Here is a 24,594-nt window from a genome sequence, read left to right as displayed (position 1 = left end):
GCATTAAATTAAAAGTTTATATCCGTTCAGAAATATTCATTTCAATTAATGAACTGTCCCTATTTCATTGAGAGTCATAAGTGTACGAGCACTTTTGGGAGCCACTGTACATTATAACTAAAGACAATCAGAAACATGAAGTCATTTACAGACAAATCAATCATCAAAGTAGTCTTTATCATCCTTTATTTACTTAAATCCAAGGAACTAATTATTAATCATTGAGATGTGTACAAGGAGAAATCATGATTGTACAAAACAATTCAAAAGATTATTACATTTGAATTTTAGCAACAGAAGTAAGCTTACTTCCGAGATCTAAGAAAGCAGAGAATGATTGTTATGAAGCAAGTAAGTGATGCAATTAACAAAGCTAACACAATACTCCACTCTAACTTATCTGGAAAAAAAATATACATCACTAAATTTTTAATATCCTAAAATTCAAAAAAATTCATACATTTTAAATGGCAACATAAGAATTCAGAAAATAAAGATCTGCTTTGTTATCTTAATTTTTATGGCACTTAACAGTTTTCGGTCACGCTGTTAAATACCCACCACGTAGGAACAACTCCTTAAGATACCTCTACCCTAACCGTCTTAGATTCTTGGTTAATTTTGAATTTGTATTTTCCCTATATTTTTTTTTGTATTAAACAAACTTTTAATGAAATAGACAGATTAGACAGCACAATACTTTTCAAAAATGGTATGGTCGTTTTATTAGTTTAAAAGAAATAGCCCTTGATAACTTTTGGAACTTAAGCGAATTTTTTCCTAAAAATTTTGAGTAATAAAATGATGCGATTTGTAGTTTTGAGTAAGCAATTTAAAACTACACGTTTCTCAGTTTTTAGATTTTTTTAAGATCTAATTTTATTGCAGTTTAAACTGAAGAAAAGTGGTCTGGATGTTGCTAAAAATTTTCTTCCACCTTAATTGCAAAAAAAATAAAGATACTTATCCAAAAATCTAAAAACTAATAACTTTTTACTATTTAAATATCTCTAAAAAACTGAATATTGTAAAATTGCTTGGCATAATTTTGAGCGAAAAACTGATTGCGAATCTAACATATCGCGCGCTTTATGTCTCAAATTATGATATGGTGATGGTTTTATATTTTTCGTGTACCGAAAGATAGTGCCAAATGGAGAAAATATCCTTCATCAGTTCACTTGTGAAAAATAAATTAAAAGGTTTAAAAGTGTATTTAGAATTTTCCCTCCTCGTCTCCACCCCTTCGTCAGTTGAGTTCCATAGTGAGGGGAGGGGTCTCCTTAATAATCGTTTTAATTTCCCACCAAAGAAACCCTTCAAACATTATCAGAACAAAATCCTTACCACAAATAAAAGATTTAGAAGATTTCGTAAACCGAGAGTAAACAGATTTGTAGAGATATGCACATTTTTACGAACAATTAATATTTTTGCCTTACCTTTTTTCATTATAACTTTTTAGATATTAAATGGAATTAAACCAAATTTTTGAAGCAATTCAAAATTAATTACAAAATTGTCGATTTAAAATAAAAGACAATTCGTCTAAATCTGTGCAATTTATTATTATTTGAGCTATACTGCACATGCAAAGAAAAACTTTAAAAGGTTTTTTCATAATTTTGTAGTGACTAGTATTTGGCAACTAATAAAAAAATATTAATTTGAATATCATAAAAATTTAAAAAGTTTCAAAGAAATAATTTTGAAGTTGTTTTTGTACTTGAAGTAAGCTATAAATAATCAGGATTTTTTACAAATTTTTTTGCATCTTGAGACACAATTTAATAACAAATGATAATACCTTACAATAATCGTCCGGAAGCTATAATCTTTGATGGTATCGAGAAAAGGAATATGCAAAAGAAATCATACTTCCATTGGGTGATCCCACACATTGTCAGTCTCAGTTTTAATAAATCTTGTTTAGTACATGATGAAATTTGTGGATAACCCCTTATCGTTTTGGGCTTTATTTTAAAAAGTACAAAAAATTCCTAGGGAGTTACCTGAAGCTTAGTTTAAAATTTTTAAAATACTCAAATTAAGCTTTTATCATTAATTGCCAAATACGATTCCCTACAAAATTATGAGAAAACTTTTTAAAGTTTTTTCTGCGCATGCACTGTATAAAAGAGCTAGCTTAAACACTCTTAACTTGCGCCGTTCTTAACGAATTATTTTAAAATTTAAAACCAACAATTTTGTACTTTATCTTAAATTGCACCAAAAATTTTGTTTAATTCCATTGAATATTTATGAAGTTACAGCAAAAACAGGTAAGCCGAAAAAATTAATTTTTTATAAAAATGTCCATAGCTCCATAAATAGTTACTTTAGGTTTATGAACCTTTTTGCACTTATTAAAAATAGCTAAATTAATCAATACAAGTTAGTTTTTTGCTAGTTTCTTCAGGCATAGGGTGTTCAAAAAAACTTCCGTTTTCTGTTTTTTTTTTCGTAATTTAATGTAGGTCTTGCAAATCTCCGAATGCTGTAAATCTTATCGCTAACTATGAAAAATTGCATGAACGAAATACCTCAAATGTTACAAAATAATCCTTTAAGTATTTCTTGAGAAATTTTAAAAAAAAATTAAGAAACTGAAAATTTACTCGTATCTTCTATTACTTTAGGGTAGTGTATGTTAAATACCGTAATTTTTGTGCAACCTTAAATTAATTATTATAATTATTAAAATCAGAAATGTAATTCCATTTTTCTCCTGTTACATCTCTTTTTCTTTCGGCTAAAATCTTTAGCACAAGGTGCTTCAAATTTTTACCGCAAACGATGAGAGTACTTAGCAGTTTTTTGAATTTTTAACTCTTTTTTTTTTGTACTAATATTTGAGATAATTATCTTATTTCGAAGTCTCTTAAAAGAAGTACTGTCTCCTTAACTTGATTTCAAAGGGGTAAGCACAGCTCAGAAATGACATACAAGTAAAAGAAGTACAATTTCAAAATCAGAAATTAGATTCTTTTAAAAAAATTTTTATAACTTATATTGTTATAACTTATAGCACGATATTTCACTATTTTCTACAACTTTCGTAAAAAACGTTATATAGTTTTTTCGTTCATAATTTTTTTTTCCACACGACATAAGATGTAAGTTATATTCAAAACCTACGTATCAAACGTGCATATTAGGGTCAGCTTTATCGCCTTATTCCTGACTGAGGTTCTCTCTATTATCAGTAGGTGGCAGCACAATAGGAGGTGCTTTTTACTTCCTCTTGATGATACGAATGCATTGATTTATACCAATCTGAGCTGCTATGTCGTCATAGGAGGAGGACTTCCGGTTTGATTTGTTTTTTTCTTTTTTTAGGATAACGGGTGAGGAAATGAATGTGGGAAAACTGGATCCTTTCAAGTGATTCTCTGGTTAATAAAAATGTACGGAGAACAATGGAAAGCTGTGAATTCATCATTAGATTTTTATAAAACAGTTGTGCGTGATTTATATTTAAGCTATACCCATATGGATTATTCCTAGCATTTTACTCACAATAAAAGAAAAAAAAATTTCCTTACCTGTGATTTTAGATATTTTTTGATCACAATCGTCTCCTTCGTAACCGTCGTAACACCTGCAAAATGTTTAAATTCGAATTGAAGTTTGAAAGTGCCATTCAGTTATGTTTTAAAAATAAACTTTTTATGACTTTTATTTAAATAGTCACCTGCATTTTTCGTGATAATCCACAACTTCACATTTTCCATGCACACAAATTCCCGGTTTGCAAATATCTAATAAAAGTAAATAATTTTTATTTTAAACATGAAACAACTTGAAACATTTAAATAGACTTGAGCTGAACTAGTGAATTAAGTTGTTTTGAAATTTTGAATTAAATGAAAAAAAATTAGTAATTTAAATCAGTATACTAATTTTGCATGCATTCTTCTTTAAAAAAATAGCCAAGAGGTAGACCAATTCAATGATTTCAGTAATACTAATTTAAAATTTCTACGCTTTAGGATTCAAAATGTAAATTTTTTAATAATGAATCAAGAAAATGGGTACTTGCTTTCACGTTCTTGGCTTTCAGACATAAAAATGAAAACAGAAATGGACAATTAGTGAGAAATGCTCAACAACAACCAGAAATGGACAACTTCAATTTGTGATGAAACTAAGTTAACTGTAAACCGAGTTAAAAGCCAAAACATCGATACTACTTCAATACTTTTTTTAGTATTTTGTTCATAAAAGCATCTCCTGTGCTCGGAATAAAAATAAAACCAGTTCTGAAACGTTCGATAAGGTTTTCTCTTTCTCGCACATACATAAAGTAAACTCGTTAATCAGCTGAACTTCTTTCATGGCTTCGGCGATCTTTTTACTTATACTTATGAGGCCTGTTATGAGGAGAGAAAGCATTTAAAAAGAAACAGTTTATTGTCTCCGCCAAAATCACGTTGCTTATTAGATATTTTATTCATCATTTTTTTCAAAGCGATAAATAACCAAAACAGATATCACCATTTAAAAAAGTTTTAAAAATTAGATCTTGAACCTTTGCGTTTTTATTTATACTGACAATTTTGATTTCTGAAGAAATTCTATGTCTCTACACCTTTTTTTATATTTCTGTATTCCAGTTAGAAAAAAAATCTTTTATTTGATGAATATTATATTTCTTATAGATTTGTTTCTTATTTCGTAAATCTAATAATCAGCCCAGTTGCAGAAACCTTTAAATAAATATGCAACACAAAGGGATATTTCTGAAATTTATGCGCAGAGCATGTGTTTAAACACTTATGTACAAATGATAGTAGGCTCATAAGTTTTAAAAGGCAGAAATGTCGAATACTGCTATTTAGCATAAATTACTCTAATACTTAAATAAAATATTTAACATTCATTAACTAAAATTTAATAGGAAAAGAGTTAAACTTAACCTATAAAGATGAAAGGCAAGCTGTTGATACAAAGGAGGTATTTTATAATTTTTTTGTATATGTAGTTTAAATTTGCCGGCAATTTGTTTTCTTTAATGCTTGTTTTCTTTTTTATCTAAAAGGCAAAAATCAATCTGCTGGTCCTGCCACCATGCTGATCTAGTTTTGCTACCAGGATAAGATTTAACAAAAAGCGAAAAACAAACCAAAAAATATCATCGGAGGAATGACTGATTTTAAGATTTAAAAATCTTGGAAACAAAGAGAGATAGATCATTGGTATATTTATTGTGAAATTTGTAAGAAAAGTAAACAGAAATTTTCGAATTTATTTACAAAAAATTTATAAAAATTATTATGAATTTTCTGTAAATAACAAATTTATTTTATAAAAAATTGCCAACAGATGGTTCGAAAGGCCACCGATGATCAAAATGACCAGTTCTAGGTTTAAAAAGTAAAAGCAGGTAGTCGTACTTGAATTATAAGGTTTAAAACGCACATTCTATGAAGTAGTGCGTGCTTCTGATACTATAATTTCGCAGGCAAGCTTACAATCTTACAGCATTTATATTCGATTCAAGAACACTGTGCAGGAAATAGCGCCATCTTTTGGCAATTTCTGTAATTAAGTCACAAAATTTGTGCGCATGAGTTTCACAGCTTTCAAAACCGACACACCGTTTGTTTCATATCTACGTTTCCTTCTATCACCCCAGGTTTCCGAGATTTTTAATTTTGAAATCAGTCAGACTCTAAAAGAGTCCTACTGTAGTATAAAAGAGTCCAGCTGTAAATAAATAAATAAAAGAGAAACGAGTGTTTAATGATTTCCGGGTTTCCAATATTTTTACTAATTATGGTAAACTTGGCAAACATATTTACCTTCACAAATTTTCCGTTTTCTGTTGAATGTTCTGGTAGGAGGACATTCACAAAATCCTTTCCGCAGCAGTTCATTGTAAGTGCACACAGCTCCAATTGCATCACATTTTTCTATCATTGAATCGCAGACATCATTTGTTTCGCATTTGTCTCCTTTGTAATGCTCTTTACAACTGCAAAAGTAACCATTTCCGTCGTATCTGCATATGCCGCCATTTAAGCAATCACTGTTACTTCTACACATCGCTGTCAAAATAAAAAAAGTCACGTTATTAGAAAATATTTCGAAGTTTGAATAATTAATAAACAAAAGAAAAGGATGATAGATTCTGATTAATTGCATACTGGGAGTCCTGAAACTTGCAATTGGATACTTGCCAGCGACGTTTTCGTCAGGGCTAAAGAGAATACAAGGGCTAGTTCACTCCGCTCTTAGAGCTGAAGCTACGATTTCCCTCCTCATGACGTCACTGTGTCTACAGATCTCGGAGATCGCAAGCAAAGATATGATAACTTTGCATCTTTCTCTTTGTAAAAATAAGTTAGACTTTTTCTGGTTATTAGCCTTCAAACTTTACGTAATTAACACATTATTTCCGTTCATAAACATAGTTCAAAAAAAACTTTCTTGGTTATTATATTAAAAAAAAATACCATTTTAAACTTATAAAAATGTTTTGCTAGTTGGTGAAAATGACACGATAAATACTTTATTTTAAAAAGTTCAGTTTTAACTTTAACTATTAAGTAAAATGAAGGCATATATCGACAATTTTTTTATCTACATATTCTTTTATAACGATAAGTTAAGTTAAATTTAGAATCCCTGATTTTAAAATACGCCGTTAATAGCAATTTGTTCATACTTAATCATTAGGAAACATCAACCTTAAACGCTAATTACTGAAATAAAATAATAATTTAGGTTCATAATGACATCAGAAATTTTACAATTGCTTATAGACATTTAAATTTACGATGATATAATATATAGATATTTAAATTGAAGAGAATATAATTTTTAAAAAAAATCATAAATATTTAGAATTACTACATTAAAAAATATGTTATGAAATTAGGAGAATTTCAACTATATACTATATTTTATTTATACTTTTTACTTACATTTTAATTTTCTTTGACTTTATCTATTTTTTAATTCTTTTCACCTGCCTTTCTTTATGAAGTAGCGAATCGGTTTCTATTTAGATAATGAATTTTTATAAAAGTTCTTTACGACAGAATAAACGTATTGCGGTTTTACATTAACTGTGTCATTTCGGAATCCATTCTTTACATAGTTGTTCATTTACTTTAGGGAACACGCGAAAATTTATACTTTTTCCTTTTGTTTTTATATCAGAATTTTCGCAAGTTGCAATCGCGCAAACTGGCATTTCGATAATAGTTTTAAATTCTTGTAAATTCACTGCAAAAACTGAGGAAAGTCATTATAGAAAATAACAAATGTCTTAGAATATCTCGCAAAAAGAAATGATCCAATATTAGTTAGAGCTAGTAAAGCCAAACGCTCCGTTCTTGAAGTAAAAGTGCGAGCTTTGCGCCAAAGTGACGTCACTAGAGTGACGTCGGAGGATCGGCGCGGCAAGAGATACTTCAAAGGAGTGAACCAGCCCTTCTATTCTCTTTAGCCCTGCGTTTTCGTAGCATTCGTCAATTCCGAAGACAATCAGGTTTGACACACACGTATGACGTCGCTTACAAGTATCTAATTAAATCAGATTTAAATCTCACAAATAGACGAAATCTCTTCAATTCTACTAGAGTTACGCGTACTCAATTAGGAATATAAATTAGGAATGTTTTTTGAAGGCTCTGCCGCTATGCACGAAATAACGTCTTTTTTTTACGAATAATACGCTATTTTTATAATTGCTGTGGTTTTGAAACAGTTATTTATGAATAGGTTAAATATAGCCTATATTAGGTAAAAGCATTTTACGTTATTTCTGAAAATGACCCAAAACGATATATGAAAAAAACAAACAAATTTTATGAAAATGATATGCGTTTGTCTTATTTTTAAATGCTTAAAAAGTTACTTCAACACTGCATTATATGGGCTCAGAGAAGTTTACAATAATTGAGAGTTATCCATTGATTTTGATAATTTTTATCAGATTGAATCATCTTGCTATATTGGCGATTTTAAAAATAAGGTGAGCCAGGTAATTTTTTAAAGCAAGAATAAATGTATGCATATAGTTAAAAATGATAGTCCTATCTCAATTGTAAGGCACTTTAACTGTGGGTATTTTTAGTAAAGGTTAAGAAAACACTTGCAAATAAAACAAAATTGCATTGAAATGCATGATTTGCTAAATATTTGTGCTGTCTGATGACGAATTTAACTAAACAAGATGTTTTTTTTATTAAAAAAAAAACTTGAGATTGTCTGACACGCAGCATGAAAAGAGTTATATATATTTTTTTCCATTTATCAGCGTCATCTGTTAATTTACTAAGAAATTAATTTTGAAACTTGGAAAAATATATTAACTGGTTTCCTAACTATGCAAATCTATATCCTTTTTTCTGTCATGAATGATCAGCTACTAAAAATTTTCTTTTAAGACGTAGCTAATTTAACTGTTAAGCGAGTTTAAAGCCAAAACATAAACATTTCCCCCCCAAAAAGCCACTTTGTTCACAAAGCAAAGTTCGTTGCGTAAAAGAACCGGTTGAATTTCTTTCCTTGCTTAGGAGATCACCTTAGTTATGAAGCAAACATAAGTATCAAACTAAAACACTTAAGATGCTTTACTTCGTTCGCGTTGATTGATCACTATGTGATTTTGTAACGAACCCAGAAGATGAGAGAACTCATGAATCGAGCATTTTGACAAACTATCGTTTGCAAAAGTCATTTTGGGAAAACTAAACTACATTCGCGTTAAATGGAAATGAAAACCGTGAAAGCCTCCCACGAATAACCCAACGGCAAGTATATTCAAACTTATGATCCGTCTAACACCAAGAATTTTTTTTAATCAGCCCTGTGATCGGTGGGAACTTGGAACAGATTTCGTATCGATAAGTCATCTCTTGGATTCGATTCGAATTTGGGCCGCTTAATTTAGGGGTGAGTGCGTGTTCTATATAATCTAAGAAACCACAAAAACCTGTTAGTCAAATAAGGGTACATTTTTCTGAAAAATCCAAATCAGGAATAAATACTGGCTGCTCACATAGTAGATTTTGAAATGTTTTTTTTCCCTTCACCTTATTGCTGGGAGAGACAAATTTGCGATCCGTTGTTTAATACGTTTTTTTTTTAATATTTCAATCCTGTATTTTAAAAATTTTGTCTCATACACATTTCGAGATATATTTTACAATTTCCATCATTTTTAGATACGGTAGACAGCAGGAGAGTAAGTATGTAATTTTATAGAGAGCAAGTATATTATTATATAGTTTTTATTTTCAGTCTCATGCATATTTTAATTTTTACGCATTATTTTTGCGCATTTTATTTTTAGCGTATTAATAGTTTTCAGTCTTATGCATATTTTGCGAGTTATTTTACTGTTTCTATATTTTTTTTACCCCATGCAGATTACAAGAATATAATGCACAATACAATGTACAATAACGTAATATGCAATAATTTTTTAATCAAATGTGTGTTTTAATTTTTACTTACTATGCACATTATTAATTAATAACAAAATCAATTATATTAAATTAGTAATAATATTTGCTTGGTGGCATAACAGCATGAATTGCACAAAATGCAATAGAGAACTTAGTCCAAAAATAAACTGCTCAACTGTCATTTATCATATAAATAGTATAATTATAGTATAGGAGACGTGGTGGCTCAGGGGATAAAGCGTTCGTCTTCCCATGAGGAGAACCGGGTTCGAATCAAAGCGATGCCTGGTCGATACGAATCCTACACTCGGCTCGCACCGATCACAGTGCTGACGTGAAATATCCTCAGTGGTAGACAGATCATGGGTTAGAGTCCCCTTGCCGTCAGGCTAAACGTGGGAGGCTCTCGTGGTCTCCCTCTCCATGTAACGCAAATGCTGGTTAGTTCCATAAAAATGTCCTCCGCGAAGGCAATTTCTCCCAATACTTGATCCACGATTTTCCTTGTCTTCTGGATTGGGTTCAAAGTTTCAAGGCTACGTAGTTGAACATTGGTAGTCCTAAACCCAAAAAATTGGGTCGGTGGTTCAACGACGGTTATGAAATAAAATTATAGTAAGCTATTAAATAGTATAGTTATTGTATAGCTATAAAATAGCATAGTTATTATAATTAATAGCAAAATTATAAATTCATAATCTGTCAAAAGATAACTTTCGCAACTTCTATTGTCGAAAAGTTTTTAAGATATATATTTTTTCTTTTTAAAGTGTTAAAAGAAATAGACTTAGTGCTTATGACCTTAGAAATAACTTTTAATACCTTGTCTTGAAAATTTTACCTGCGCATGTTATGTTTCTTTGGGCGTAACCTGCAATACACAGGCATTTTTTGTTTCCTACATCATCAAATGAGCAAGATAAGCTATGTTGACCACAATAACAATCTAAAACATAAATGAAAGAGAATTTGTCAATGTATATGTTTATCATGTTTTCATTTTATCATATTCTTAAAAAAATATGGTATCCTGAAAATATCGAATTATTTTGAACAAGCTTTCTAAATTTCATTGGTTTAAAATCCCCTTAATGATTTTTCAACAAACATTGAAATTTTGTTAATAATGAAATGAAGAGTTTCTGTGTGTCTTTCTTGTAACTCTGGAATAATTTATGCTAGCGTCCCGAAATTTAGACAGTGTGCGAAGGGGGTAAATTTCGCTCTCAATCCTATAATATTGATTTAAAAATTTCAATTAGATCGTATGAGATAGAGATTAGAAAAATGGTATTTACTGATTTGTTAAGTATTAGCCGTTGTTCTAAATTTAACTATTTTTATTTTTTTTCAATATTCAAACAATTACATCATTGATGTTGTTTGTTTATACGATCATCACCACAAGTCCTTTAATAACCAAGCATTCGCTCTAGTAAATAAATTAAATGATGAATTTGAATGTGGTAGCAGGTACCTAAATTAGTATTCCGAAAGCCATTTGAAAACGTGTGCACAATTTGATCACAGCTCTGCTTTTAAAATTTGTTTTTATAAAAAAAATTAATTTAAAATCAATGGTAATTGAAAAAAAAGTAAGTACTGAAAAGAAAAATTGATAGAGAAATTAATGGTAGTCATCCGTTTAAGATAAACGTGAAAAATGGCATTAATTAAGTTGACACCAATGATACTTAATTAATTTTGGTAATAGATATTAAATGAATTTAAAAAAATCAGTTTAGCACTGAAAAGCTAGAGTAATGGAAATGTGATTTTAGTTCGTAATATAAATGCAAAAAAAAAAAAAAAAAAAAAAAAAAAAAAAAAAAAAAAAAAAACCGAAAATGATGCTTAACACTAGAAAGACTGAAACTTACTACATGCCTAAATTGCCCATAAGCAGTCAAAATGACTGGATTGTAAAAGAAAAAATAATGTATAAAAAAATTAGTTTAAAATAAATTTTTTATATTTTTTATATTACTTACAGTTATATAACAAATTATTAATAAATATTTACAATAAAAAAATTATATGTTGCAAAAAACTCTAAGAGATTGTGTCATTATATACATCATTGTTTTTCTAATTGAAATTAAAAGCAGTCAAAATGATTTCCTTAGGCAATCTAGTCTTAACTAAATTCCGTAATACGCACCACTGGTATTATAGCAATTGTTTCAGTTTTAATAGGTAGTAAATGCACTATCAATATTACTACAATATATATAATACACAGTAAATATTACCATCGATACACTACAACTATATATATATATATATATATATATATATATATATATATATATATATATATATATATATATATATATATATATATATATATATATATATATATATATATATATATATATATATATATATATATATATATATATATATATATATATATATATATATATATATATATATATATATATATATATATATATATATATATATATATATATATATATATATATATATATATATATATATATATATATATATATATATATATAAACTTCCTAAATGAAACTGCCTAATGAGAGTGAGATTTATTATCTCCATATATAACTAACAACCATGTAAACAGCATGATGGTTGGTTGCGAGACCTACACTTCTGTCACAGTTGTTCATATCCTATATTAAAAGCAAAATTAATAGAGAAATACTACTATTTCATTTTGGATATTTTTGCGCCAATGACACTTAATAAATACTACTTGTAATGTGATATGGTGCAAAATATACTAATATAGTGCATAGTGTAATAATAGTACATTTGATACCTTATTATACTGCGTCAATGCTATGTAGTTTTAATAAAGATACAGGGCAAAGAGATTTTTACAGTCATTTGAAAAGGTTAATAGTGAATGAAGGAGGAAATTGTTTGATTTTGTTTAATTTTGACGATCAGAAGTTGACGTCAAGCAATACTATATACAAAATGATATTGAACGAAGTTCATATTTACTTCGATGACATGTACTACAAAAAAAAGTGCTTTGCCTAACCTAATAACGTAAAGCTACAGGGAAGGACAAACTATTACAGTAAATAAAAGATGAAGAATTTTAGTTTTATTAAATGAGTTGGTATATGTATTTCAGTTTTGATCCGAATTTTATAGCAAAATATTCCCTACTAATTTAATAATTAATTTCTTTTTTTTTTCACTCCATACGATGCACATGCATTCATCTATAAAGTAAAGTTAATTTATAAAGATTTTTTATTTTCGAAATTATTTTTTCCAAAATTTGCTGCATGCATTACTCAAATTGATTCACTTCTAATGTAAAGATGTTACCTAAACAAATGTCTCTGTACTGCGCATAACCTTCAAAACAATCACAGATTGCTTTTCCGTCCTCATCCCTCTTACATCCAGTTGAACGTACTCCACAGTCGCATTTACCTTTTCCTTCAAAATTTTAGATGAAAAAAAAAACGTAAACATTATTACAAAACATTTTGTACAAAACAGAATCATTCATAAATTCTAATTGTTAAATTTATTGCTTTTAAATTAAATACACTGGAACAGCTATTAAATCAATAAGCCTAGCTCTGGTTTTACTAACTGGATCCTAATAACACTTCGAATAAATGTTAATCAGATCATAAAACCTATATTTTTGTTAAAAAGTAGTTTACAATTAATTTATTTTAATAGAAGTCGTTACATTGTTAAATATCATAAGTAAATTAACCATATGCATTAATTCATTCTTTCAAACATATGCATGTATCGTAAGTGCAGAGTGTAGAGCGTAAGTGTTCAGTAGAATAGTAAATAATATCCTCTGGTCTACATTAGATTTTATTTTATTTTATAACCGGGGTCGAACAGCCGACCCCATTCTTAGTTTACGACTACCACTGTTCAACTCCGCAGCCCTTGTAATTTTGAACCCCATCAAGAAGTCAAGGGAACTCCTGGATCAAGTATTGGGAGAAATTCAAATTTGTCGAGTACTTCTTGATGCAACTAACCAGCCTTTGCGTTAAATGGTGAGGAAAACCATGAAACCCCTCCATGGTTAGCCTGACCGTAATAGGAATCGAAACCATGATCTGCCAACCACTGAGGACATTTTACGTGAGCACTGTGCTCCTTGCGAGCCTGGTTCAAAATTTGTTTCGACCGGCCATCGCTGGGAATTGATCCCGGATCACCTCGCTAGGAGGCGAACGCTCTATCCTCTGGGCCACCAGGCATAATCAGATTGATTTGAATAGTTTTGCATTTTGAGCATTCCTTGATCATGTAATTCTCTGTTCAGGTAATCAGAATCGGCCGCCCAGAATTCACGCCATAGGTTTTCACTGCTTTATCGCGTTGATGGATTAATATGAAAATTTCGAACATTTAAAAATTGGTCTACTGCGTAAAGAAATACTTTCACCAGGCATATTCAAACTGGCAATAAACTATGTATAATAAAGAAATGGAGGCAATTAAATGGTAAACCATTCATGCAAAATTCTTAGGACAATAATACAAAAATCATCTCGTTGACAATTTTCAATTTCATTTCGCATTCAATTTTATTTCGTTGTACTTTGCTTGCTGTTAATTAATGCTTGTGTATCACTTTTTTTTCAGTGAAGAAATTGGGTACTTTTGAAAATTGAAGCAGAACTAAATCAGTTGTCGCCATGAAAAAATAATAAAATAGTCGTCGCCATGTATAAAAAATTCTGAAATTTCAGATGATATAAAAATGCTTATACCTCGCATTAAAAAATGTTCATCATTGACAAACCAATTAATAAAAATTATTCATTCTTGTGAAAACTATTTAATTATAATTATTATAAAAATAAGTTATAGTTCAAATAATAAATCAAGACATATAGAGATAAATGTGATAATTTCAGATGACATCAGAGTAACAAAACATTTAGATGACATTAGAGTATAAACTGTTATAGTGGATTAACCTATAAAAGTCAACTTTTTAAAACTTCTTCTGCTAATCTTATTTTGAAGGTGATAAACGTGAATTTGATGTTGCTGTTACTTTAGAAATATATATATATTTTGATCAAAATAAGCATATTACGTCACGGTTACAGTTAACCAGTAAAATGCGTTTGACGCGTATACTTCGTAGGAAATCATTATTGCAGAGCGTTTGACGCGTACACTTCGTACTAAATCAGTATTGGTTGAATCGCACTAATAATCGTACAAAATCAGTGTGACGTGTATACAAGTCTTCTATAAAAACACGCAATTCCAATAAAATACAATTATGATTTAGGTATTTTTATTTTATAATACCAATAGAACTGCTAAATATTTTATATCGCAAGTTTTTTTGGGGGGGAGGGGGTGAAGACTTATGGTCCAAAACCATATATCTTATATTATAACCACTTCATCACTACTTTCTTTATATTGGGCAGCAAAAAAAAACCCATATATATGTTATAATGATAAACGAAATATCTCGGTAGTAAAATACATAAAAAAACCATTTGTTCTTCGTTCGATGTATATGCACGTCACATTGCTTGATTTTATTTTACAACCTATGGATTAAATATATAGTATATATCTTTGAGATAATGCTATAATACTTTACAGAATGAAAATCTGACCAGCCGTTCAGAAGTTATAAGGTCAGTTTCTTTGCTGAATGTAAATATATATTTTAAATTTCAGTTAATTTAAGCTATTTTTCTTTTCTGTATTTTGTAATTTAATGTCCATGTAAATTAAAAAGGTGTATAAAACATAGCTCTGCATGCCGATTCGTTTGTATTTTTCTGGCTTTCATCTATCGGTTCAAACTCATCAAGGCATTTACAATTATACGTATTCCCTTCCAGGACTCACTTTGCATTTGCACTCGGACAATCGCCATCCTTACACCTGTGTGCAATTGCTGTTGATAGAACTTAATTGCCATAACTGAAACTGGTCGATGGAACAGAGATGTAAATGAATCTCCAACCATTTCAAGCGCACTGCTCCGACAACTATAACTTATCAATTCTGTAGTATCAGAAAAGTATTTAACACTATGTTTACGGGCGTTTCTTATATACCTATTTCTGCGAACACGCGTCAATTTGACTCATGAAAGAATACATCACTAGGTTTACGGACGTTTCTTATATACCTATCTCTACGAACACATGTATATACGAATACGTATTTAATAAAATCAATTCAGCAGATTTTTAACCACCACTATTTCTAAATAATTTGCAGGATTAAACAATTCGCCACTTTATATTTGCTAAATTTACTTAGTGGTTATTTACTGACATTCTGCGTTAGCTATTTCTGCTATTGCTTATCGGCAACAGTTGTTTATCGGATAAAGGATCGAAGTATTGTCAGTACATTCCTATTTTTTATTGATGTCATGCTTATATGTTTACTCCAAATTTTGTCTAAATTACGATGGCGTCAAATTGACGCATATCCGTAGAGATAGGTATACCACAAGGAGAATTTCAATATTTCAATGCTTTTGAAGAAAATAGACTTCAGTATATACTTACCTCAATCAATGGATAAAAGTCATTACAGGAGATAAAATAAAAATTCAAACGTGTTAAACGTCAAAATGACGCGTCCCGTAAACCTAGTGTTAAATTTATCTTCTTTATTAATTACACTGTTATTCATGGTAGTAATTGCTGTTAATAGTAAATTCCGCGTAAGCAGTATTACTCAAGTACAAAATTTTTCTGTGCCTTTCAAAGCGAATTTTATAGATGCATAATAAATTTAGATTTCGAAATTTCATGAAATTAAAGCTAACCTTCTTTTACGTAATTCGTAATTTAGTGTTCGAATAAGTGTTTCAATTTTTAAAAGATGTATTAAACTTACTTTTGCATGCCGCTTCCTTTGTATTTTTTCTGCTTTCATCTACTAGTTCAAAACCATCAAGACATTCACATTTATACGTATTCCCATCCGGGACGCACTTTGTATTTGCACCTGGACAATCGCCATCTTCACACCTGTATGCACTTTCTGTTAATAGAATTAAATCAATAACTAAATCTCGTATATATCCAAATGAATGCGTGAACTTTGTTATTAAATCATTCACTTGCTAAAAAAATTTCACATAATGATTAATAACCATTGAATAGATCCATTTTCAGCTTTCCAATGGTATATAATGTATCACGCCATCTATTGAATGAAAAGAAGAAGCACTGCAAACACTATTCAACCCGTATCACAACCGGGAATATAATAACGGACATGAAAGCTAACATTGGCAGTATAAGATAATGGGTTATAAATTTAACCCACACTGTTGTGAAAAATATTATTTCATTTCCTTAACATGCAGAGAAAAGCCACAAAAACGTTCCATGGTTAGAACGATGGCAAGAGGACTCTAACTCATGATCTGTGTACCACTGATGATATTTTGATTCAGCACTGTGGTCGGTGTGAGCTTGGTGCGAACTTGGTATCGTTTGTCCATCGCTGGGTTTCTAACTTGGACCTCATTGGGATTGAAGTGCTCTATGAGCTGAGACACCCCGGTTTGACAACTACTCTTTATAAATTCTGTCGTAGCATCATATTATTTAATTTTTTCAGTTATTATGGTGCTGTCCATATGGTAGTGAAACTGCTGTAGACACGTGCGCGTCATCAAACCCGACGGTCGCGCCAACTTTGAATCAGACGGCTTTTAACTGCTTTTGAATGAAGTGAACAACTAAAAACTTCCCGAAGCTAATAATTTAAGTATTTATAGTTATTGCGGCATTGTAAATGGTACATATGTTACCCGCAAAGTATGAAATCCGGCATTATATATAATGCCTAAAACTAGCCGGCAAGCATGAAATGATTTATATTTCACACAATGCCTAGGCATTATATATAATGCTGGATGCTATTTAGGCAATGTATGAAATAAACGTCCTGGTGAGGTTATTATGTAAATGATGAGCATGTTACTGTGAATGACCGAAATCGGTGGTTGTTGACTTTCACCGGTGAATGTTGACAATCACATAGTCGTTTTGGTGAATGTCCGAAATATTTATTACATCTGATTTGATATTAATTTATTTATGGATATAACTACATTTATTCGATATTTTAATACTTACTGACGATAGATTAGAAGAAACATCAGTGTTTGGAGTATCGGGCAAATATATACCGGGTAATGATATTTGACCTTAAAAAAATATCAGTGCAGGGTATATCGGGCAAATGTATACCGGACAGTGGCACTGAACCTTAAAAAAACATCAGTGTAGGATATACCGGGCACTGGAACTTTGACACTTGACCTTAAAAAACCATAAGCATTACTGAAATAAAATAGACGGAAACGAACAGTTGCTTATAATTAATTTCCTTTAGTGCAGTTTTTTCCGTCGAAGAAAGGAGGGCATATACACCAATAATCTTCGCCAAGAGGAAAACAGGTTGAACCTTCTTTGCAGAAGCTTTTATCACACCCACCTTTTGAAAGAAAAACAAGTGTTTAAAGTCCTCCGTGGAATAGAAAGAAATATGCAGCAAAATTACGTGTAATCTATCATGTCTTATATTTTATTCAAATAACAAATCAAAAAAGCTTTTTCATATGTCTAATTCAGAATAGTAATTTTCAGAAGTGTTTTTTAATTTTTTTCTTTACAAGGTATGTTTATTTTTTAATTTAAAAATCTTTTTTATCATTTTTCGCATAGTTCTTCTTTACGTTCATATAAAATTCTTTTTTAGATTATAAATTCTTACTGGAAAAACAATAAATTGTTTTCTTCCTATATTACTCTGCATCTATACTTTTTGAAAATGTTTAAAAATTCTCATATTTGTAAGCGACATTTTGAAAATTGATAAACAAAGAAATCTAATTTTTCTACATAATCAAATTTAATTCTTCCTAATCAAGAATCTTATTCTACATAAGATTCTTAAATACTATTAAAAATAAGATATGTCCCTCTTGTCTTTAAATTTTTAATGAATAAAGATCTTTCTTAGCTGAAATTCCTTCTCGCTTAAGTCTTAACCGTTTATAATTGTTTAAATTTGTGGTGAAAAAAAATACTGCATTTGCAAAATAATAACTACCACTTTTAAAAAAAAAATGGTCCCTGGTCTAGCAACATCGCCCGCCAAACGCTGTGCAAGGCGTGGAGGTAGCAAATTCGAATCCCATTGATACCTTTGAAGTATCTTCTTGCTGTCCTATGCCTGTAACTGCATCACTAAAGGGCCAGTTTCTCTTTCTTTAACACTAGATTGCCTAAGGAAGTCATTTTGACTGCTTGTTAATTTCAATTAGACAAGAAATGATGTATATAATAACACAATTTCTTAGAATTTTGTGACTTTTATAATTATTTTTATTGTTGATACTAATAACTTGTTATGTAACTGAAAATAATATTAAAAATTAATTTTAAACAAATTTCTTTATACATTAGTTATTCTTTCACAATGCAGTCAGTTCGACTGCTTTTGGGCAATATAGGTATTTCAGTCTTTCTAGTGTTAAAAATACCCTAGCCTTGTTTTATCGCAAATATGGATAATTTTTTAATTGAAAATTATTTCTGATTTTAAACAAAGCAATATTATGTAAAGAATGCCAATAAGCAATCTCTATGAAAGAGGCCAAGAAAGGAGAAAAGTAATTTTAATATATTTTTCAAAATTCTCACATAGTATATAACAACTGAGAAAAATTCAAAAAACTCATATGCTGAGTTAATTAAAAATTGCATATTACATATCTAGGTATCTGCTGGAATACCATCGGCATGCGTACTCCAAATACTATTTGTAAATATCGAGCATATTTGTCGTACAAAAACAGAGTTTTCCACAACTAAATTTTTTTTTATTTAAACTTAATAGTTAAAAAATAACTCTCACTAAATTAACTGAACGAATTTAAATTGATGTTGTTGTGGTGCAATTTCGTTCCTCGTTTAATCCATTGTACATTTTTCGCAATTATATTTATCCAGTAAACCTTTGTTAAGTGATAATTGTTTATTATATGTAATTCTTCGAAGTCAGCAAACTGAGAAAATCGAGGTGTTTATTCCGATTTACCGACTTAAAGATATAATTACTGAGTAACTAGCCCGAAGAGCTACCTGCTCATTCATCGAAATTGTTAAGAAATGAGGGAATAATGGGGAAAAGATAAATTTCGCAAAAGAAAAGTTAAATTTAAAAAAAATTGAGTGATGCAAAGGGAAATAATTAATAATCATAAAAAAACGCAATAAAATGCAATCTGGGATAATAAAATGAGTACAAAAAATTATTTACAAGAAGGAAAAATTATTTACGTATGTACATAGGAGGTGTTTGGTCACGCTTGCTCAAGTGGTAATAATTCTTTTATCACAGATTTCTTGTAGTTGTTCAACAAAAGGCTTCTTTTCTTGACATTGCATTTTAAGCAATCAACTAATGATTTTAAACATTTTAGCTCATTTCAAAGAGAATAACTTAAACTAAAATAGTAAGCAAAACAAACGAGAAAAATTTATGAAAAGACTGATAAGCTGACATAATTAAAAATCATAAAAACGTACAACATATTCAGGGTTCAGGAAAACCATACGCATACGTAGCCCTAAAATTATTTGAAAATATCGTGCAGATTTGACGTATGAATACAGTTTTTTTCGCCCGAAAACCTTTTTCATGTGAGGTTACATGATAATTATTTATTATACGTAATACTTAGAAGTCAGCGAGACTGAGAAATTCAAGACGTTTTTCCACGTTTGCTATTTTTTTAAAAGCTTTCTTGCGGTAGTTCAAAAACAGGTTTTTTTGCCATCAAAATTTGAAGCAATCTACTAATGATTATAAAAATTTCAGCTCATTTGAAAGGCATTAACTTAGAATTACAGTATTTTGACATGAAGTTGTTACAGTATAGCTTAAATTTATGCAATATTTGAGGGATATCATTTTTCACAACACTGGTAATTGAAAATATTTCAATCTAATAAAAAATTTGATAAAATATTAAAGATTTTTCCTTGTGGCGTTATTCAGAATTTTATTTTTAATAATACATGTGTAAAACACATATGTTATTCAGATTAAACACATGTGTATAAAGTTATTAGAAAATAGTTTAAATCTATGCTATATTTGAGCGAAACTTTTGCCTTTTACAACACTTGTAATTGAAAACAGTTTGATCAAATAATATATTTTAAATAATTTTCCTTGTGGCATTGTTCAGAATTTTAATCTGAATAACACGTGTTTTAAAAAAAATATTAATACTTACTTGTACACGGGCCTTTATTTTTCTTTACTTCACCTTCTCTGGGTACGTAGCCAGGAAGACACTCACAATAATAATCGTCATTTCCTATCATCACACATTTAGCCCTGTCTGGCAAGGGACACGAAAACTCTCCGAGGTCGCATCTATTTTTTTCTGTTGAATAATAGACTTCAATGAATATTTAACGCAAAGAAGAAACAAATATATTAAATTTGACAGCTAGTGTAATTGATACAATAGGATAAATTTGATCAAGTACATGAAAATTAAAAGAGCCAATGGCAAATAGCTTAGTATCTTTCTCTCGATAAATGGTATAACTTGCAAATCCGGCGAGTTGAATTTCAACTGGAGGATAATAGTTTGGATAATAGTTCGGAGTAAGATAGTTTGGTTAAATTAAATTCGTAATTTTTTTCTGAACATTAAACTTTAATTAAATTAACTGTTGATTTATTGGTAGTGGAAATTAAAATTTAGATCAAGAAATAAAAGGTTATATTTTCTTCTACTCAATGAAAGTTAACCCAAAATCGTAATTTTCGAAATATTTCATTCTGATTTCATTTCAGAATAAACAAAAGGTTTCGGTTTTGTCATTTAAGTGAACATCTGAAAAACTGCTGGAGTTCGTCATAGGATAACTTTTTATTATAATAGATTGTTTATAGAGCAATTTTGCCACGCTTTTCCATTCGATATTAATAATTATTTTTCCCTTTAATTGAATCCCTGTCATGTCATTGCAAAATAGTTTTTACACTTAACAAGTTGAGTTAATAAATGCTAAGCATCAATGTTAAGCACAAGAAAGGCGAAAGTCCCATTGCATAATAATACGAAAGCGAAACGGTGAACTGTTCTCACAAAAGTCAAGATAAACGAATTTTGCTATTGACAATTTTACTTAGGATATCAATATTAATTGGCTTTTAATGCAAGAGCTCTTTTATTTTGGTTGTTCTCCTTTTTCATTTAAATTTGCTGCATATTTGAAATGGAATATCCATTTCGTGCAATACTTATATAATTTTTCAATTAACCCGAATAGAATTTTTCCAGAAGTCGAAAAATTAATTTCTGAATTTTGCCAAGTAACAGAGATTATGCAGACTGGGCAATTTTTACAAACGTATCATTCGTCTCGCACCAAAAAAAAAAAAAAAAACACTGATTTTTTGTAGTTGTCTCAGTCTACAGAGGCTAGCTCACAATAACTTGGTGTGGTTGGGAGTGTCCTGACTAACTTATTTTCCCCCTCAACTCTGAGAGAGTCTGGATGTCACGCAGGCATGCCAAGCCGAAAAGAAATTAAACCAAGTGAAGTTATAATCTCGCTTACCGCTCAAGGATATAGTTCATAACCACTTCTTAAACAACTACTCTTCAATTTTAACGAGAACTGCTCGAAAGGAAGTTTGATATTGTCTAATGCTTTAAGAAAAAAAGAGTAAAGCCATTTCTAATGAAAGGGATTTGCAGGAATAGCAGGAATCAATCACCTATTCACTATTGTCTGATGTTTATTCAATTCCAATATGTATATTCAATTCTAATTATCCTTAATCTAATATTTGAGTCTTATTATTATTCATAGATATTTTTATTTTTTATAGGTATACCTCGTATTAATTAGCACACTGGTGGACTAAATTTAAAGATGGAAGACATTTTCCCAAATATCCCAAAAAATACTGAATATAAATAAATGAAATTTGGTATAGATATAGCTTATTCCATAATAATAAATTATGCAAAACAAAAATGAAAGTACCAATCACTGGCAAGATCTATTGCCAATAAATCCAATGTAGTCTGAACTTAAGGATAAAAGATGACAATAAAAGTGAGGCTTGTACAGTGTGTGTTGCCTCTAGTATGGTGTATGGTCACCCATGACAGACAGACAGCATGCACAACGAGTATGCATGCTGTTAATAAGGGAGTTAAGGAGGACTTGTGGAAGACCCTCCCATTCTTCCACCAGAGCAATTTTTAACTCCAGAATGGTTCTGGGGAAGCATGGCGCATTGCAATAGCTCTCCCAGGAGCATCCCAAGCATGTTCAATAGGATTCAGGTCAGGGCATTTGGCTGGCCAATCCATTCGTTAAATATCCTCGCTTTCCAGATACTCATCAACTATGAGAGCCCTATGTGGTCGCGCATTGTCGTCCATAAAAATGAACTCAGGGGCAACAGCGCCCCTGAAAAGACGCACATAGGGCTCTAGGACCTCCTGCCTGTACCTCTGGGCATTCAAGGAACCATTGTCAAACCATCGGAACCATTGCAGAACCATTGTGCGAATGAATATGTGAAAATGCTTTCCATCTCTTAATTTTGTACACCAGTGTATTTATGCTCACCAATGCATTTCACATCCTTCTGTCCTTTTTTAGCTTCATCTTTTAGGTTGGAACCTTCTTTGCACTAACAAGTATATCGGTTGTTAATTAATGAAGGTAATTAAATACAACGCCGTATCGCACATAAAATTTAATAAAATATAATTCTTTCTCCTCTACATCTTTTATTTAACTTAGATTTATTATTCCTACATGTATTATATTACAACATTATATTACAATAATATAAGTTTCATTTATTGCGCATAAGCTGCAAGTAAAAAGAACTCATTAGATAAGTTTAAAATGAAGATAAAACAAAGGAAAATTATAGACATATGAAAAAGGGGTGGGAAATGATAATAAAAAAATAACATAATAAAAAGTATGAAATTTCTTCATCCCTTTTTTTTTAATCAGTTGTTTGTTATTTTTATTATGGTTATTTCCCACCCCTTTTTCATATGTCTATAATTTTCCTTTGTTTTATCTTCATTTTGATATATATATATATATATATATACAGGGGTATATTTTCAGGGCAAAATATAATGGAAACACTTCTAACACATCTTCTGATTTTTCTTAAAAAATTCTTAAAGAATTATTTCATAAATTAAGAAGTGTGTTTAGGTTATGCGATTTCTCCCATTTATCAATGAAATAAAAAGCTTTCAGATTTTTAAGGGACTGACAGTAAACTTCAAACGGAAAATAGTATATGTTTTGACATTTTTTTAAATTTTTCAGTAGCTATGCAATATTTATGCTTACCAATGCAGTCCGCATCCCTTTGTCCTTTCTTAGCTTCATCCTTTGGCTTGAAATAATTTCTGCACTCACAAGTATATTTGTTGCCATTTGCTACACATTCCGTATTCATTCCAGTGCAGTCAGTGTCTTTGCATTCATGAATTACTTCTAAAAATTATTTTAAAAAATAAGCAAAAGTATTACTAAGATTATTCATAACAACTTCCTCAATTACCTTTTAAGGATTTTTTCAAAGTTTTTAGTTAGAAGCTTAGTCTTTGAAGAGAGAAAATTAGTCACTGCCACATATAAAAGTCAAGTTCTTTCAAGCCAATGCAGTTTATTACTGTCGCGGTACTTCATTTCATTTTTTCATTCATCATTTTTTTAATCCTACTACAAAAATATACAATGAGAAGAAGGTTATTTCTGTTTATTTCATGTTATTTGTTGGCATCTCTAATGACTTAATATTCAAAGGTTCAAGACGAAATAAAAGGTTAAAAGTAAAGAGGGTGGATGTAAAAGGGCAGAAATTTTTGAAATAAAACTGTTCTACATTTAATTTTATTTGCTCTTATTAATTCAGCAGGTTCAGCAGTAGTGCAGGGCTACGTTTTCAATTTAAAAATTCTCCAAAAAGAACGAAGGAAAGAGCTGCGTTTTATTAACAAAGATCTGTAATCTATGCTTTTTATCCACATTTTTGAATCGTTTTCGTTGATTTCCTTCAATATTTTATGAGTTTATATTAAAATAAAATCCTTAAGACTTCTGTG

General features: G+C 30.1%; 1 protein-coding gene across 2 annotated transcripts in view; it reads right to left on the bottom strand.

The window, feature by feature from the left end:
- Positions 1-169: 169 nt before the first annotated feature.
- The window catches only part of LOC110281919 (uncharacterized), a 47,866-nt gene continuing 23,441 nt past the window's right edge, over positions 170-24,594 (bottom strand). For both annotated transcript variants that reach the window (XM_087163682.1, XM_087163683.1), the window contains 9 exons: positions 23,837-23,983; positions 20,716-20,868; positions 16,290-16,436; positions 12,744-12,857; positions 10,264-10,368; positions 5,805-6,050; positions 3,695-3,761; positions 3,546-3,601; positions 170-400 (listed from right to left, as the gene is read on the bottom strand). In XM_087163682.1, coding sequence (XP_087019808.1) covers positions 306-400; positions 3,546-3,601; positions 3,695-3,761; positions 5,805-6,050; positions 10,264-10,368; positions 12,744-12,857; positions 16,290-16,436; positions 20,716-20,868; positions 23,837-23,983 — 1,130 coding nt within the window. In that variant the 3' untranslated portion in view covers positions 170-305. The remainder of the gene's footprint in view (positions 401-3,545; positions 3,602-3,694; positions 3,762-5,804; positions 6,051-10,263; positions 10,369-12,743; positions 12,858-16,289; positions 16,437-20,715; positions 20,869-23,836; positions 23,984-24,594) is intronic.

Source organism: Parasteatoda tepidariorum, chromosome 5, assembly GCF_982258835.1.
Source record: "Parasteatoda tepidariorum strain Cologne lab strain chromosome 5, Ptep-v5.0, whole genome shotgun sequence".
Classification (NCBI taxonomy): Eukaryota; Metazoa; Arthropoda; class Arachnida; order Araneae; family Theridiidae; genus Parasteatoda; species Parasteatoda tepidariorum.
This window is presented reverse-complemented; position numbering and strand designations above follow the sequence as displayed.